General features: G+C 48.7%; 1 protein-coding gene across 2 annotated transcripts in view; it reads left to right on the forward strand.

The window, feature by feature from the left end:
* The window catches only part of LOC137439117 (protein tyrosine phosphatase type IVA 1), an 86,496-nt gene that overhangs the window by 23,418 nt on the left and 47,735 nt on the right, over positions 1-15,343 (forward strand). Inside the window, exons 2-3 of one of the 2 annotated variants that reach the window (XM_068134829.2) lie at positions 3,472-3,743; positions 4,039-4,168. In XM_068134829.2, coding sequence (XP_067990930.1) covers positions 4,064-4,168 — 105 coding nt within the window. In that variant the 5' untranslated portion in view covers positions 3,472-3,743; positions 4,039-4,063. Of the gene's footprint in view, positions 1-3,471; positions 4,169-15,343 lie in introns of both variants that reach the window. The other variant, XM_068134830.2, reaches the window with a different exon arrangement.

Consider the following 15,343-nt stretch of genomic DNA (forward strand, 5'->3'; position numbering starts at 1 on the left):
CTCCACTTGCAGATGATTTTCCGGACAGTCGAATGATTGATTTCAAATTGTTTGGAGATCTTTTTAAATCCCTTCCCAGACTCGTAGGCATCTATAACCTTCTTTCTGAAGGCCTCAGATAGCTGTTTTGATCGAGGCATGGTGACGCCACACACTTCAACAACAAAGAGCAAACCAAACTAAATGTCTGAGGTTTAAATAAGACAGGTTCCTCCAAGATCCTCTCTAACGATGTTCTAGTCATTTGCACCTGAGCTGGTGCACCTGATTCTAATTTTAGGTATTTGAAGTAGTGATAAATGTAGGGATGTACTTACTTTTTCCACATGCGAAATTTGCATTTATGTTTATTTAAATTATACAATGGACTACAAAATGTAAATGTTTCATGATATTTGTTATATTATATCACCTTTATCTATCAATATTGTTGAAATGAAGATCAAATAGCTGTATGTTGAAATATGTTGAAAAAGTCAAAACTTTACATGGGCTGTTCTTACTTTTTCACGTGACTGTATATCCTGATTATGTCCCTGTAACTTACCCACCAGTGAAATATCAGACTTTATTGAACTGGAAGATTTAATTTGTGGTGTTTGGAAATTACAGATGTGATTGTTCCAATTTATTGTTCTGTGGTTTTATTGTTCCAATCACCTTGTGTAATGCATATGGAGGTTGCACGTGACTTTGTTATAGAGTCCCTCAACCTAAGGACCGTTAGGGTTTCTGGATACACCCAGGAAGTCGTGTGGGGCTGGCAGTTCAAGAATAGTGTTTTGTTCCCTACTTTGGAGATGTGCACGGAATTGGGGTGCATCAGGAACTTGCCTTTTGAGCTTGTTGATCTCGATCCGTTCCAGTAAGTGGTTCTACCACCCCAGGAGACTACCTCTCCTGGCATTCCGTGTTGATGGAATTGCATATTTTAAAATGGCAGCGCAGTGGCCGATATTTAAAACTTGTCCATCACTAGTTGGATCTCTGCTATTTCCTGATAGTCCAATTCTAGACTGTTTTGGAATCCTTCTGTTTGTTTATTTATTTTAATATTTATTTCTTTATGTTTGCTCCCTCGACACAACCGCACTTTGTTTCCTCAAACATGGTGTTGTACTTGGGACACAACTAACTGGCAGCTGTTACAAGTCCAATTGTGGCTAATCACTTTCCATTTTCTAAAAGGCAGAGTGCTTTGTAATTATTTTCTTCTTATTTTTATTATTTAATTTGAAGCGATGTGTATTTGGTCCATCAGGATGAAAAGGTCGTCGTTTACCTGTGTATATAATGCTGAATTGGTTGTTTTGTTGGCTCTGACTTGGCTCGGCATGTAAATGCCTGCTGTGTCAACCCACAGTTGTGCATTTCGCTGTGCGTCAATGCTGGCTATGCCTACTGTTGGAGTAGGGAAGGGCTGGGCTGGGACAGGCTGGGTCGAGGTGGATATGCACGAGCAAGTTTGCGAGATGTATCTTTCGGCTAAATCACTTATCTTTTTGATTGCCTTTTGCATTTCAATGTCACATATATGTCTTATTTTCAAGTGTAAAAATGGCTGCTTTGCATCCCACTCCCCCTTCACCTCACATTTTTTATTTATTCCCCTGTACCCCTTCTACCCCCCTCCACCCCCACCCCTCACCAAAGCCCCTCACCCCTCACCAGATCCTTCTTTCCTCCAAGCCACTGCTGGTGGGAAATCTCGCACTAACACGATACAATGCAGCACCCCAGAGGCTTCTTGGACGTGGTTTTGTGCAGTCTGAAGATTGTCCTTATCTCTAGGTTATGAACATGAGGATATGCAATTATTGAGCTCCATTTTGCACCTCCTTGGGCGTGTCCTGTTTTTGGGATATTTCATCTGGTACTTGTGTTAAAGAATTAATTGGGGACCTCCCCCCACCCCTCCCTACCTGCTTCGTCCCTCCCTATATATGCATGAGGATTTTTTTTTGTGGTTTGCTGTTTAGAATCTGCAACTCTTGCAGGACTTGGTATTTTCTGTCTAACATTTTCATTGTTACAGTTCCTATTATTTTTCTTTTATGAGCAATTGCACACCCCCATGTTGCCTCCTCTCCATCCTGCTCCTTCTCTACCTCCCCACGCCACCCCCAAAAATATATACTTTGGGTCTCGCCATAAAAGATTCAAACATAATTTTAATAATTAATTTTAAAAATGAACAAATCTCTGCTCACTCGACAGACACGAATGCTGACTGGCTTAAAAAAAACAAAAAAAACCACACACAACACATCTTATTTTTAATCAATGTATTGCTGCAAGCCTGTTTCCAACACTGGGATCAGCTGTGAATGTGAGATGCAGAAAATAAACCAACTTCAAGCGTCGAGGGAAAGGATAACGTAAAAATAACTTGTCGGGCTGGGTCGCTAATGGCAGGATCTGGCCGCGGTGTTGGTCGATCATCCTTGAACTAACCCTACAGGCTGGTCCTAACTCCTGAGGCATGAGCTGCTGAGGTGCAATGTGCTGCTTCCCTTAGCTCTGATACACCAACTACTACACTTCTGTGCTCTCATCCCCACACTTGCATCCCTCTGTATATAGCTACGTGCAAGCGGGTCACCATCTTGTGCCACCTCCGATGGTGCAATTTGATTGCATGGTGAAACCAATTCCACACACTCGTGCTGTCAATTCTAGTCTGAGCAGCTCGGTGGTGGTGGTGGAGAGGGGGTTTGAGTCGGGGGAGGTAGAGGGTTTTTAATCATAAAACGGACAAAAAGAGAGGGAGAAAGAGAGAGGAGAGAGAGGAGAGACAAAGAAAGAGTGAGTTTACTATGACCGATGAGACCGTTTTCCAGCGTATTCGTGATTGACAGGTAACCCCACACATGGACAATATGATGTCACTCCCTGCAAAAATGTGGCCTATGGCATTAACAGCGGCAGTTCCTCTTCCCATAATCCTACTGGCCCGCCCACCCCTTTCCATGCACGCAACAGTATGTATTTGTAGTGTGTCTATGTGTGTCAGGTTCCCTTTAACATAAACTGGCAGGTCTCTTACCAGGTAATTTGACAAGCATGGCTATGCATGGGAAAGATATATCTCTGTGGACCAATTGCCACTTCCGCTCCAAGGTTCATGCTGATTTGATCCCTTTGTGTTATGCTGGTGGTGTAAATTTGGGATTGTATGCTTCAAGTTGCAATGGAATCTTTTCCAGTTACCTACCCTATGATGTCATCACATTTTGTTTAATTTGTTTGCTTTTTGATATGTTGGGTTCCTTTGCTTCCAATAAATTTTGTTTGTATTTTTGCTTTCTGCTGCTTCGGACTCCATGCACATTATAAATTCTGCTTGTATTAAAAGCTTTGATTGTTCGAAACTACACCCTGAATTAATTCTCTAAATGCTAGACAGTCGTTAATCCGCCATTGGCTAACCCACACATGCTTTCTCCACTCCTCCGCCCCAAATCCTACTAGTTTTGCGTTGTTGTTGGTGTCACGTTTATGGAGCTTCTGAAGGCACGAGGAGATTACTGCCAGGCTCAGCACGGGGTGCTTGCGGACAAGTGAACGCTGGCGTTACGCAGGCCGAAACTCTGGCTCAGAACAACCACCCAGCCTCTGCCACCAGCTGCCTCAAGACTTGTATCCCCTCCGGGCCCCCCTGTTTTCCCCAACCACCACGCTTTTTTTGCTCACGTTCAACGTACGGCGAGGACCCCCTTGTCATCTTGTGCGTTCTACATGCGGTAATTGTTTACTTTCCCCAAGGAAGTAGAGCTTTGGTGTTTTGAAAATTTGGGAGGCTGGTTGTTATAATAGAGGGGGTTTAAGGAAAAAAAAAAAAAAAAAAGTTACAGAAATCTGAGGAAAATATTTATTTTGCAGGCGAAGGGCTTCTACAAGATTGCAACAATTTATTTGGCCCATTGAATCGGTCACAAACGTTGTTTTTTTTTGTTTTTGTTTTTTTAAAATTGAGGATCCAAGAGAATTTGAGAAGCAAGCGACACATAATTATCGTGGTGCTACGTTTTTTTGAAGAGGCTTGTTTTAAGAGGTGGTCAGGATGGCACGCATGAACCGCCCGGCTGCAGTGGAGGTGACGTGCAAGAACATGAGGTTCCTCATTACGCATAACCCGACCAACGCCACCCTCAACAAATTCATCGAGGTGAGTTCATTGTTTTGGCCTTGTTTGAATTGTTGTTTCACATTCACTGACTTTTTTTCTCTCCACATGTGATTTGGCCCTTTATTTTTAACTGAGCACCCTGAGCACCCACCTGTCTCGATTCGCTAATTGATTGGTCACGTGTTTTTATTTTGTGAGCTACTCCTGTTTCTCTTTTGGGTGGTACTGCATTTTCATTGAGAGCGTGTTGTGCTCGTACATCGTGGCCTTGGGGGTGGTGTTTTAGTGTTGGCTTGTTTAGTGTTGCCACTTGAACTGATGGCCCATGATGCTGGGAATCATCATTGTCTGAGTGCTCTTGCAATGCATGGTAAATATACTGATATATACTCATGGCTTTGCAATGCATATGATACATATACATATATACTTGCATGTATATATGTATTATTGTATACATACATATATTGATACGGTTTTGAGATTTGTATATATGACATCATTAAAGGTTAACGGTTTGCCCCCCCCCCCCCCCCCCAATAGTTAGTCCACAAGCAACACGTAGGCCCACTTAGAGTAATAGTATGTGTAAGAGTAGGCCATTTCCCTAGTAATATCTGTGTTGTGTAAAGAAATAAGCTTAGGTCCTTTCATTTTTGCGGCCACCCTCCAATTCCACCATGGGCATAATCGATCCCGCGGCCCATTTTGGCCGATCCCTCTGTATGTTATGCTTTGGCTGCCAGCAGCATTCGCTGCCCTTGGTTTGCTTGAAACTAGCCCAGTAACACGAGGTAGGCCTGAAAAGAGGGAGGAGTGCGGGGTAGGGGTGTGGCGGCATGAAGGAGCACGTCAGAGGCGGTGACGGTAAGGGCCGCCAGCCAACCGGGGCTCTGTGGGCATGGCGTGATAGGGCGTGGTAAGGGCGCGTCTGGCAAGTTCCAGAGAGTTCGCTGGGCAGGGCTATATAAGCCTTCGCACAAAGCCCTTGAACAGGACTGAGAGGACTGACCCGGAGTTATAAGAGAGGACTTGTTGGAGAACTTACGTGCACACGACAGTATCGAGAGGATTTGTCGGAGGACTTGAAGCAATTGAAAAGCGCATTGTTGGCGCCTATTAGCTTATTACATACGCAGCCGCCAGTGTAACCGCCAGAGCCCAGCCCTAACGTTCGCCGCGTAATTATCCCGTGCGCGCCAACGACATGCGGAGAGCTCCTGCCGTCTGTTTCGTCTACTTCGCGGTGCGAGCTGGGGACCGGAGGAAGAGCTGCCCGGACGCCATCCCTGGACGTGCTGACCTGTTCATCTGCAATCCCCGTGTGAGTGTCTGTGTGTGAGACGGGCCCGTTTGTCCAGGGAATAAGTTAAGACTGATTAAGGCTGCACTGTGTCTTCTTCTGATCATTGTACAAAGTGTAAATAAACCTTGTTATTCCTTTTCTTCCAATTCGACTGTTTCTGTGATTTCCATCATTGGGTAAGCGTGGCACGAATAAGAACCGCTTGGATCGGGGTCGAGTAGTTGCTAACGGCTCGGAGCACGGGTTCGCTACCGCTCGGCGTATCCACCAACACCCGTGATTCGTGCGGGGCTTATTTCCTCGTTTCTGGGCAGCGCGAGTAATTAGGTAATAGCGAATTCTTAGTCCTAAAACCCTTTCGCGCTGTCCGGGAAGGACGTCATTGGTCCCGTCGGTCAGTCAAAGACAAGGGGACTAATCCCCCCTTGGTAAGGGGAAAAGGCTGGCGCTGAGATCCGCAACAACTGGTAGTCAGGAGTGGGGATTTGGAACCTGGGACGAAATTTGTAGACCAAATTCTGGACACCAATTTTGCATATTGGCCGCAACAATTGGTGTCGGGTAGTGGGATTGGACCCGAAGTGCGCCTAACGCACTCAAAATTATGAGCGGCCGAAATTTAATTATTAAAATCCAAATTTAATTCATGCCATGGATAGCCAAGACGGTCGGATGCCGGTGGGGGTAAATGAGATAGAGGAGGAGTTGGAATCGATAACCCAGGACCCCTGGGAAGGATGGGAAGAAGAGGAGAACATTGATGAGGGTGCAGGGGTAGGGGTGGCAGGGGAAGAAAATGGCGGCGCCTCGCACGTGGCGGCGGAAGCTGAGCCCGCGGTGCCAGCGAGTTTGGACATGCCGCTGCTCGCGCAAATGATGGCATACATGGACAAAATTGGTGGGCAAATGGTTAATCAAATGAAAGTAGAGGGGGACAGATCAAGGGCAGAAATAAAAGAATTTGGGGACAAATTCTCCAGGAACATTAAAAAAAAATGGGGGAAGACTTTGGGCGCAGGTCGAGCGGGAAAGTCGCATTGGTACGTGATGAGGTAACGCAGCGCGAGGAACGCGTGGAAAGCGGGGTTGAGCAGAGCATACCCAAGTTGACCGAGGGGATAGAGATCGCGACTCGGGGTATGGAAAAGCTGACGGCCGCCGAGTTGGAAAATGACATTTTATGTGCACCGGCGGTTGTCGAAGAAAAAGAAATAAAAGAAATTATAATGGAAATTGGGGCTGAAGAGACGGCAGAGTTAGAAAAAGTAAATGTATCGAGGGAGGAAGAAATAGAATATGTGCAAAGTCCGTGTTCACATTGTGATGTCGTGCTGCCTAACCCCAATGAAAGTTTGCAGGTGCGGTTGGAGGAGAAGAGAATCCCGAAGGTGAGTAGGAGCGTGTATGGCGCGAAAAGGTTTGGCGCGAAAGTGTTTGGCATGAAAAGATTTTTCGTGCGCTTGGGATCGCGACGTCACGCGGGCGCTCGTGGAAGGTCCGTGGTACGCTGTGTGAAGGTGAATGGCGCCGGTGTGCGAACGGCACCGAAGCGCGAGGGTGAAACCGAGAGCGAGGGTGAATGCACAATGGAGTGTATGTGTGAAGAGTGCAACACAGAGTGTGCGATGGCCGAAGAGGGTGTGCGAGAATGCACACCGGAGCGTGTTGTAGAGTGTGCGGGAGTGCACACCAGAGCGCGTGATTGGGTGTGCAGCAAAAGAGTGCACACCCGTGGTTGTTACGGAATACGTAACGGGAGAGTGTACGCGAGGGTGTGCGATGGCCAAGTGTGTAACGGAGTGTGTAACAGAGGAGTGTGTGATAATGGAGTGTGCGAGCGGAGTGAGTGCGCCTGAGTGGTGTGCACCTGAGGGTGTGAGAAGAGAATGCACGGAGAGAAAGTGCAATAACGGAAGGAAATCCAACGGAAGGAAATCTCATTTCCTTTCACAAAGCCCGAAACAAGTGTGTGTCCACCCTCAGGAGAGCCAGGAAACAATATCTCTCCGTTCTCAAGACCGAACTCTCTTATCTGTCTCCCTCTTCCAAATCCTGGTGGCGTCTGGTCAAATCCGTTTCTGGTGTTTGTTCCCCCTCCATCCCCTCCCTTACCTCAAACGGCTACACAGCTGACTCCGCACGTGAAAAAGCTGAATGCCTCAACTCTGTGTTTGCCTCTAAATCTTGTGTCCCAAACCCATCCCTCTCTGTACCCACCATACCCAGTCGTACCCTGCTGCTCCTGGACTCCGTGTCCTTTCCTCCTGACAAGGTGGAAAAGTTTCTGTCAACCCTCGACTCTGATTCTGCAACTGGACCCGACGGCATCAGCCCACGGGTCCTAAAATCCTGCTCTGCTGCTCTATCTCACCCTCTCTCTGTTCTCTTCACCCTCTCTTTTGCTCAAGGTCAACTGCCATCTGCTTGGAAATCAGCCAACATCACCACTTTGCACAAAAAAGGTGCAAAAACAGATCCTAGCAACTACAGACCAATCAGCCTTCTCCCAATTATCAGCAAAGTCATGGAATCCATCATTGCTTCGGATATGAAATCTTTCCTCTTCTCCAATGGCTTGATCTCTGTTCATCAATTTGGTTTCAGACCAGGTCACTCTACTCTGGACATGCTGCTTCTGCTGTCTCAACAATGGATGGAGGTCCTCAATGCCAAACAGGAAATTAGAGCTGTCTCCCTCGACATATCACGTGCCTTCGACACGGTCTGGCACCCCGCTCTGCTCACCAAACTCTCCTCCTTTGGTATCCATGGAAATCTCCACGCATGGCTGGCGGACTTCCTCTCTAGTCGTCGTCAACGTGTGGCCCTGAATGGGTTTCTCTCATCTCCTCTTCCTGTTCAGGCTGGAGTTCCCCAAGGCAGTGTTCTGGGCCCCGTGCTTTTTCTGGTCTTCATCAATGATCTCTCTGATTCTCTCGAAAATCCTCTCTATCTCTTTGCTGATGACTCCACTCTCTGCCGCTCCATTCCTCTTCCCTCAGATCGGCAGTCTGCTGCCTCCTCACTCTCTGAAGACCTGGACAAAATCACAGACTGGTCAAACAAGTGGAACATGTCTTTCAATCCTGACAAATCTCACACTCTTACTATGTCTCTCCGAAAAGATCGACTGGACAACCCTCCCATCTACTTTCTCAAAAATCCTCTCCAAGAAGTTCTGTCGCTCAAGATTTTGGGTCTCACTATCTGCCATGATCTTTCTTGGGAAAACCACATTTCCAAGCTGGCCTCCAAAGCCAGTCGCCGACTGGGCATCCTCCGTCGTGCGAAGTCCTTCCTCGGCACACCTGAGCTCCTCACCACATACAAGGCTTTCATCCGCAGCTCAATGGAATACTGTTCTCCCCTATGGGCCGGTGCTCCTGCCTCACACCTAGCTCGGCTTCACGCTGTTGAAACCAAAGCTTTCAGAATTATTGGAATCTCCCGCGATGAAGCTATCTCTGAGGGCCTTTCACTCACTCACCGCAGGCAGGTAGGTGGTCTTTCTGTCTTCTACCGACTCCTCTCCGGCCTTGCACCCCCAGCTCTCTCTGTGCTCTGTCCCCCAAATATTCCTACAGGTCGCACAAGATCTGCCAGCAACCCTCTGATGGTTAAACTGCCGAAATCTCGGCTCTCTGCTCACCTTCACTCTTTCATTCCTCTTTTCTCCCGCCTCTGGAACAAACTCCCTCACTCCCTTCAATCCCACTCCTCCCTCCAGGTCTTTAAAACAGCTGTTCACCACCATCTCTTATCTTCCCCCATCCAAAACCTTGATCTTTTCTACCCCCGCTAATTCACCCCAGATCCACCTTGTTTGAAATTCCAACTTCTTTCCTGGAAGTCCTGGCAGTGTCCATATGTTTTATACCTCTCCCACCGCCCCCTTCCCATGCCCCCCCCCCCCCAAAGCCCTCGCCCTCTCTCAGATCTCTCGATGTCTCCATGTCTCTCGGTCCCTGCTCTCAAATGTTGTGTTTGTGTCCTTCCCCCTCTCTCCCCATCTTGTCTACCGCTCCCTATGTTATATGTTTTATGTGTCGGTTTGTCTTTCTGTGTGATTAATGTTCGCTCTTTCACGAGCCTCGACCTTGTATACAACAACAACAACAACAACAACAACAACAACAACAAAAAAAAAAAACCGAATGCAGGGGGAGTATGAGAGGCGCTGGAGCGCCTCGGTGTGTGAATATGGAAAGGGTCGCGTGGTGTGAGAATGCGGCTCAAGCATCGACGCAGACCGGGGGGTTAGCGTTTAGGGTGACGGATAGCCGACGCGAGCTCTCGGGGCGTGGTGTGCTTTGTGTGCTGTGGGGATCGTTGCAGCGGCGGTCTCGCAAGTAGCGCCGTGCACGATTCGTGCCCCGCCCTGTATGGTCGGTGCCGCGGGACTGCCGCGCCTTCGCGGGAAAGGCGACCGGCACGGTTCAATGGGGGGAAGGAGAGGTCAGACCTTCGCCCCCTGGCGGGCGCAGTGCTCCGACCGTGGGAGGCTGGGCCACCGTGCTTGGGGCCGCAAAGCCTCGCGCAGGGATGGCGCCTGGAACCTTGGTCCAAGCATGCCTCCTCCTCTGAATCGAAAATGCTGGACGGACCCAACCAACAGGAGACCAACCACCCACATGCATTGCTCGGCTTTTCGAAGCCGAGTTGTAATGACGATGTATTTCTGCATGGAGAGGCTCATAGTTAGTGGACGAATAGCCATAGTGTTGGCGAATGGTACCTTTACCATTCTTTTGGGGGCACATGAGCTTTAGATTATGGGGTGGCAGTGTAAACTAGCTGAGGGCGGGCTCGGATATTGTTAGTTATTTAGTAAATGACAATAGGGACAAGATTTAAGTAGAGATATTTGTACAAGTAGAGGGGACGTAGAGAGATTAGGTGGATGATAATGACGAGGGTGTGCTTGGTGTAAGTGAAGACGGGAAAGCACGAGTTTTAGAGGGAAGTAGTTAGATGATGCTGTGTGTGGGTAAAAGTGTATAAGTGGTGTATTGAGGACGAGTGGAATTGTGTTGTGTGAATGGACTTGCATGGTGTGCAAGTGGGGAATATTTGGTGTGGAATACTTGGTGGGAGTAAGTGGTGTGGAATGAGTGGTGTGGAGTGCATGGTGCGAAGGAGTGGATGGGGGAAGATGGACCCCTTCACGAATACCTGGGGAGGGTAGTTTAAAGTCAGGTAGAGGGTTTAGGTAAATTGTTGGATATTGACACCTGTGGTGCAGGTAGTAGCAAGGTATTGCTTGGATGGGTGCGTGTGTCTGTGGAAATGGCTGGGCGTGTGGGCCTGTTGGTGCGTATGGTTATTGGGGCACTCCGCCACTGGTAGTGTGTCGGCCAGGTGAGGCCGCAGGTAGGCTCTGGGAGCCAGTTAGAGTCAGAGTAGTGTTCAGTGGGGCCCGAGGACCCGAGGAGAGGACCCGGGTAGCCCAATGCCAGAGAGGGCATCAGAGGGGTGAGAGAGCCAGGAGGGGCCTTCCCCGATTTAGGGTAGTTGTAAGGAGCATGGTAAGCTCGGGTGGCGACTTCAGTGGCAGAGGTGCGCAGGTAGTTGGACCTGCTGGTAGAGCCACACAACCCAGCCCCGAAATTGTGCGAAGGCACCGCAGTGAAAAATTGGGGGAGTGAGACCCCAAATTTGGAAGGCACCACAGGGTGGGTCAATGGGAATTAGTTTTTAGAACCGCATAGTGTAATGATTGCCAATTGATTGGCAGGGCAAGACCCCGGGTAGTTTCAGAGTTAATGTTATTAGAGTATAGTTAGGATGAGAAATCTCTTCGCACCATCCACATCCACTCACCAAGGGAGACGGAACTCCACACCGGGTTTTGCAGATGTTTGGATGGTAAAGACGCATCATGACGTGAGTGCGACATTGTGTTTATTCCATCTCTTCCTTCTTGGGTGGGATTGGATGACGAATTTGGAGTAGAGGGGGGATAGCAGAGACAAGACGTAGAGACGAATTTGTGAAGGAAGTGTAAATACAGGGAAGGGCAAGGATAGTGTCGTCTGACATGGGGGGGTACGTACGGCTAGGGACGAGCTTTCTCTGCTCGCTCTCCCGCACCCCTCATGTTGCATTGCCTTGTGTTTGTGTGTACCCTTGTGCCCTTTCCTCCGCTAACACTCTGCTTTGTCTTACCTCCCCACCCCTGGACCCATATTTTTGTTGAGGGGAGTGTGCAGGTACCCTGAGCTGTGCGGCTGCACTTTGCTACACCTGTGCAGCTGCACTCTGCTACCTCTTGCACCAATATACCCTATGGACCACACGTTCTGTGGCCTGGCATCTTTGCTGGAGCAGACAATTGCTGCAAACGTTACCTTGCCCTGCGGACCACTGTTTTTTTTAAAGTGGCGTCAAGATCAACAGCAGATGGACCATCTAAGATTGGCCCTGCTAAAAATAAAAACGGACACGGTTTGTGCATTTTTAAAATTCCGGTGTGTCAGGAAAGAAGACTTCAAGTTTTATTATGGCACACTGAAGACTAAGCAGGAAGACGCAAGAAGCAGTAGCCAGCAGCAGCAAAGCAGCAAAAGCTGACATTTATTATTGAAATGTGATTGTGCATTTTTGTGCATTTTTTTGGTGCATTATTGGTGTATTGCAGTGCATTGCATTGTGTTTTCTCTCCTCTCAAAATTCTTTCCCACAAAAGAACAGGTCCTGGGTTGTAGAACAGTAAATACTTAGTCTTTTAAATAACATGCTCCCCACCGGCTTTATGTTTAGTTTGAGAATTCTTTCCGCAATTCGGTTAGCTGTGGGTGTGAGTCTGTTAGTTAGTACACAACGCAGTAGGTGGGACATATCTAGTGTTGTAAAACTCACACACAGGGTGTTAGGTTAAATGTAGAGGGCAACCACACCTAAGTGTCACGGAATTTAAACAGTAGTCCTGAACCTTGCTCAAAACCGGTCGTTCTCACATGTGTGGGTTCGGCTCGGGGACGAGCCTGGCGAAGGAGGGGGGGCAGTGATATGGTTTTGAGATTTGTATATATGACATCATCAAAGGTTAATGGTTTGCCCCCCCCCCCCCCCCATAGTTAGTCCACAAGCAACACGTAGGCCCACTTAGAGTATTAGTTATGTCATAGTATGTGTAGGAGCAGGCCATTTCCCAAGTAATATCTGCATTGTGTAAAGAAATAAGCTTAGGTCCTTTCATTTTTGCGGCCACCCTCCAATTCCACCATGGGCATAATCGATCCCGCGCCCCCATTTTGGCCGATCCCTCCGCATGTTACGCTTTGGCTGCCAGCAGCATTCGCTGCCCTTGGTTTGCTCAAAACTAGCCCAGTAACACGAGGTAGGCCTGAAAAGAGGGAGGAGTGCGGGGTCGGGGTGTGGCGGCATGAAGGAGCACGTCAGAGGCGGTGACGGTAAGGGCCGCCAGCCAACCGGGGCTCTGTGGGCATGGCGTGGTTAGGGCGCGTCTGGCAAGTTCCAGAGAGTTCGCTGGGCAGGGCTATATAAGCCACAAGACAGATACTGCACAGATAGAAAAATATATATCATCTGAATGGTAAGGGTGCAATGGTATATATATATATATATATATATATTGTTGCGAATATGGAATTTGGCCTCCATATCCGCTTGTAAATATTCCCCTATTTTCTCCAATACTCCCCAACTTTCCCCGATCCCCCATTCCCTAGTCCCATTGCATGTAAATAACAATCAGTAGAGCCGACCTTCCCCTTATTCCCCCATTGAATGTCGTGCCCAGGTCCACCGCACCACACGTAGCCAACTTTCGGACATCTTCCTAGTTATTCTTATTCTATGTCAGTTAAGGCCTCGTTTCCATTAATTATGACTCTTCGTTGCACCAGAATGTGATTATATGGCATCAGTAGTGAGTTTAGGACCTTTTCCATACCTCCTTCCATCTTCTTCCCCAACCAACTATGGCTGCAGCAACGGAGGGGATGGGGGCGGCGCGGCGGCGCGGGGGGGAGGATGCGTCCTCACACCGGCTCGATTAGCGCCATTGACCACGCGCTCCACGGGGTTACCACGGAGGGGCTGGCTGTCAGCTCCTCCTCAAGGGCGGAGCCTGGTAAACCCCCCCCGCACCCAATAAGAAGGGCGGACCGATTCCATCTGGGCGGAGCTAACGAGCCGAGGGCGTGTCACTCCCCGCCGGATATACGCAGCCGCTTGCCGGACGTGACAAGAGATGCGCCCCCAGCCTGGAGAGAGAAGTCGCCACCCCTCGAGCGCTGCAATACCTCCACCGCATCTCTTGAACTGGACCGTACGTGATCCTGCCCTGAGCACAGGTGCACCTGGAGCGATCGCTACCCGCTTTCCTGGCCATCAAACCCCGTGTGAGTGAGCCTTGTCCCGCGTTTACCTGTCGTCTGTCCGGGGATAATATAAGTGTGTTTAAGTGCCCACCTTCCTATGTTTCCCTCTTGTCCCTGTAATCTAAACCTTCCGCATTATTGTAATAACAACCTTTGAGAACCGTATCCCTGGTGTCGTGTCGTATTAATTCCAGCCGTGTGTCTTCTTTTTCCTTCATTGGTCTAGCATAGCGCGACTAGTCAACCCCGGGTGCAATCGGGGTAACTTGTACGGATACGGCGGCCATCCCGCTCGGCCCACCATACCATCAAAGTCGTATCTGTAACAATTGGTGTCGAGGAGTGGAATTCGAACCCGGGACTAAATTAATTAGGCCCAAATTTTGGGAGGGAAAATCGATTCGGAGCGCGTTTCCCGCGCGAAATTATAACGGCGAAATTTCAATTTGTTTTACGAAAATAAAAAATAAAAACCGAATTTTGAAAGTCGCGCTATGGCGGATCAAGACAGCTGGGGTCCGGTAAAGGAGAGTGAGGTAGGGTCGATCCAGGACCAAAATGAGGGACAGGAGGAGAGCGAAGCAGTGAGGGCGGCAGGTTCGCAAAATAGCGCCGTCACGCACGAAGAAGCGGGCGCGCAAAATGGCGCCTCGCTGGTCACCGTGCCCGCGACCGAAGTAGCGCCGCTGGGAAGATTGGAACTTTTTTTTATACAAATGACGGCCCTTATGGAAAAGAATAGTGAGCGATTGGAAAACCAAATGGGGGTAATGGGGAACCGGATGGATGCTCAGGGTGAGCGATTGGAGGGCCAAATGAGGGGTACCAGTGAGAAGTTAGACAATAATTTTGAGGAGTTAGACAAGAAAATTGGGAAGTTAGACAATAATTTTGAGGAGTTAGACAACGGGATAAAAGAAGTAAAGAATGGGTTAACGGGAGTAGAAAACAGAATGGCCGCTCAAGAGAATCAGATAGAGGGAGTGAAACATGGGTTAACGGGGGTAGAAAACAGAATGGCCGCTCAAGAGAATCAAATGGAAGGGATGCAAAGAGGGTTAGAGGGGTTAGAAAACAGTATGGAAGGCAAATTGAGGGACATGAGGGACCAAGCGGAAAGGGAAGTTAACCAAATGGGGCAGCAGATAGAGGGGGTCAGAATGGGGGTAGAAACCAAACTGGATGCTCACAGGGAGGAAATGGAGCAGATGAGGGTGGCATCTGGGCAGGAGATGCAAGTGATGGGAGAGGAGATCAGAAGAGGAGTGAGTGAGGAGGTCGGAGGAGTGCGCGAGGAGGTGAGGCACTGTAAGGAGCGCATGGAGAAAGAGGTGAGAAAGGGGACTGTAAAATTGCAAGGTGGTATAGAGGAGTTGACGCTGGGAGTAGAACAACTGACAGTGGGACAAAAGGAGTTGGGGGACCAGGTAAAGAAGAACACAGCGGTAATAGAGGGTTTAAAATCGACACAGAAGGAGATGAAAAAGGACGTAGGGGTAATTAAAAAAGAGTGCCAGACGGTACATGAGGACCTGACGAGGAAAATGGACAAGGTGGTAGAGG

This window comes from Myxine glutinosa, chromosome 13 (assembly GCF_964187855.1).
Source record: "Myxine glutinosa chromosome 13, kmMyxGlut1.1, whole genome shotgun sequence".
NCBI lineage: Eukaryota > Metazoa > Chordata > Myxini > Myxiniformes > Myxinidae > Myxine > Myxine glutinosa.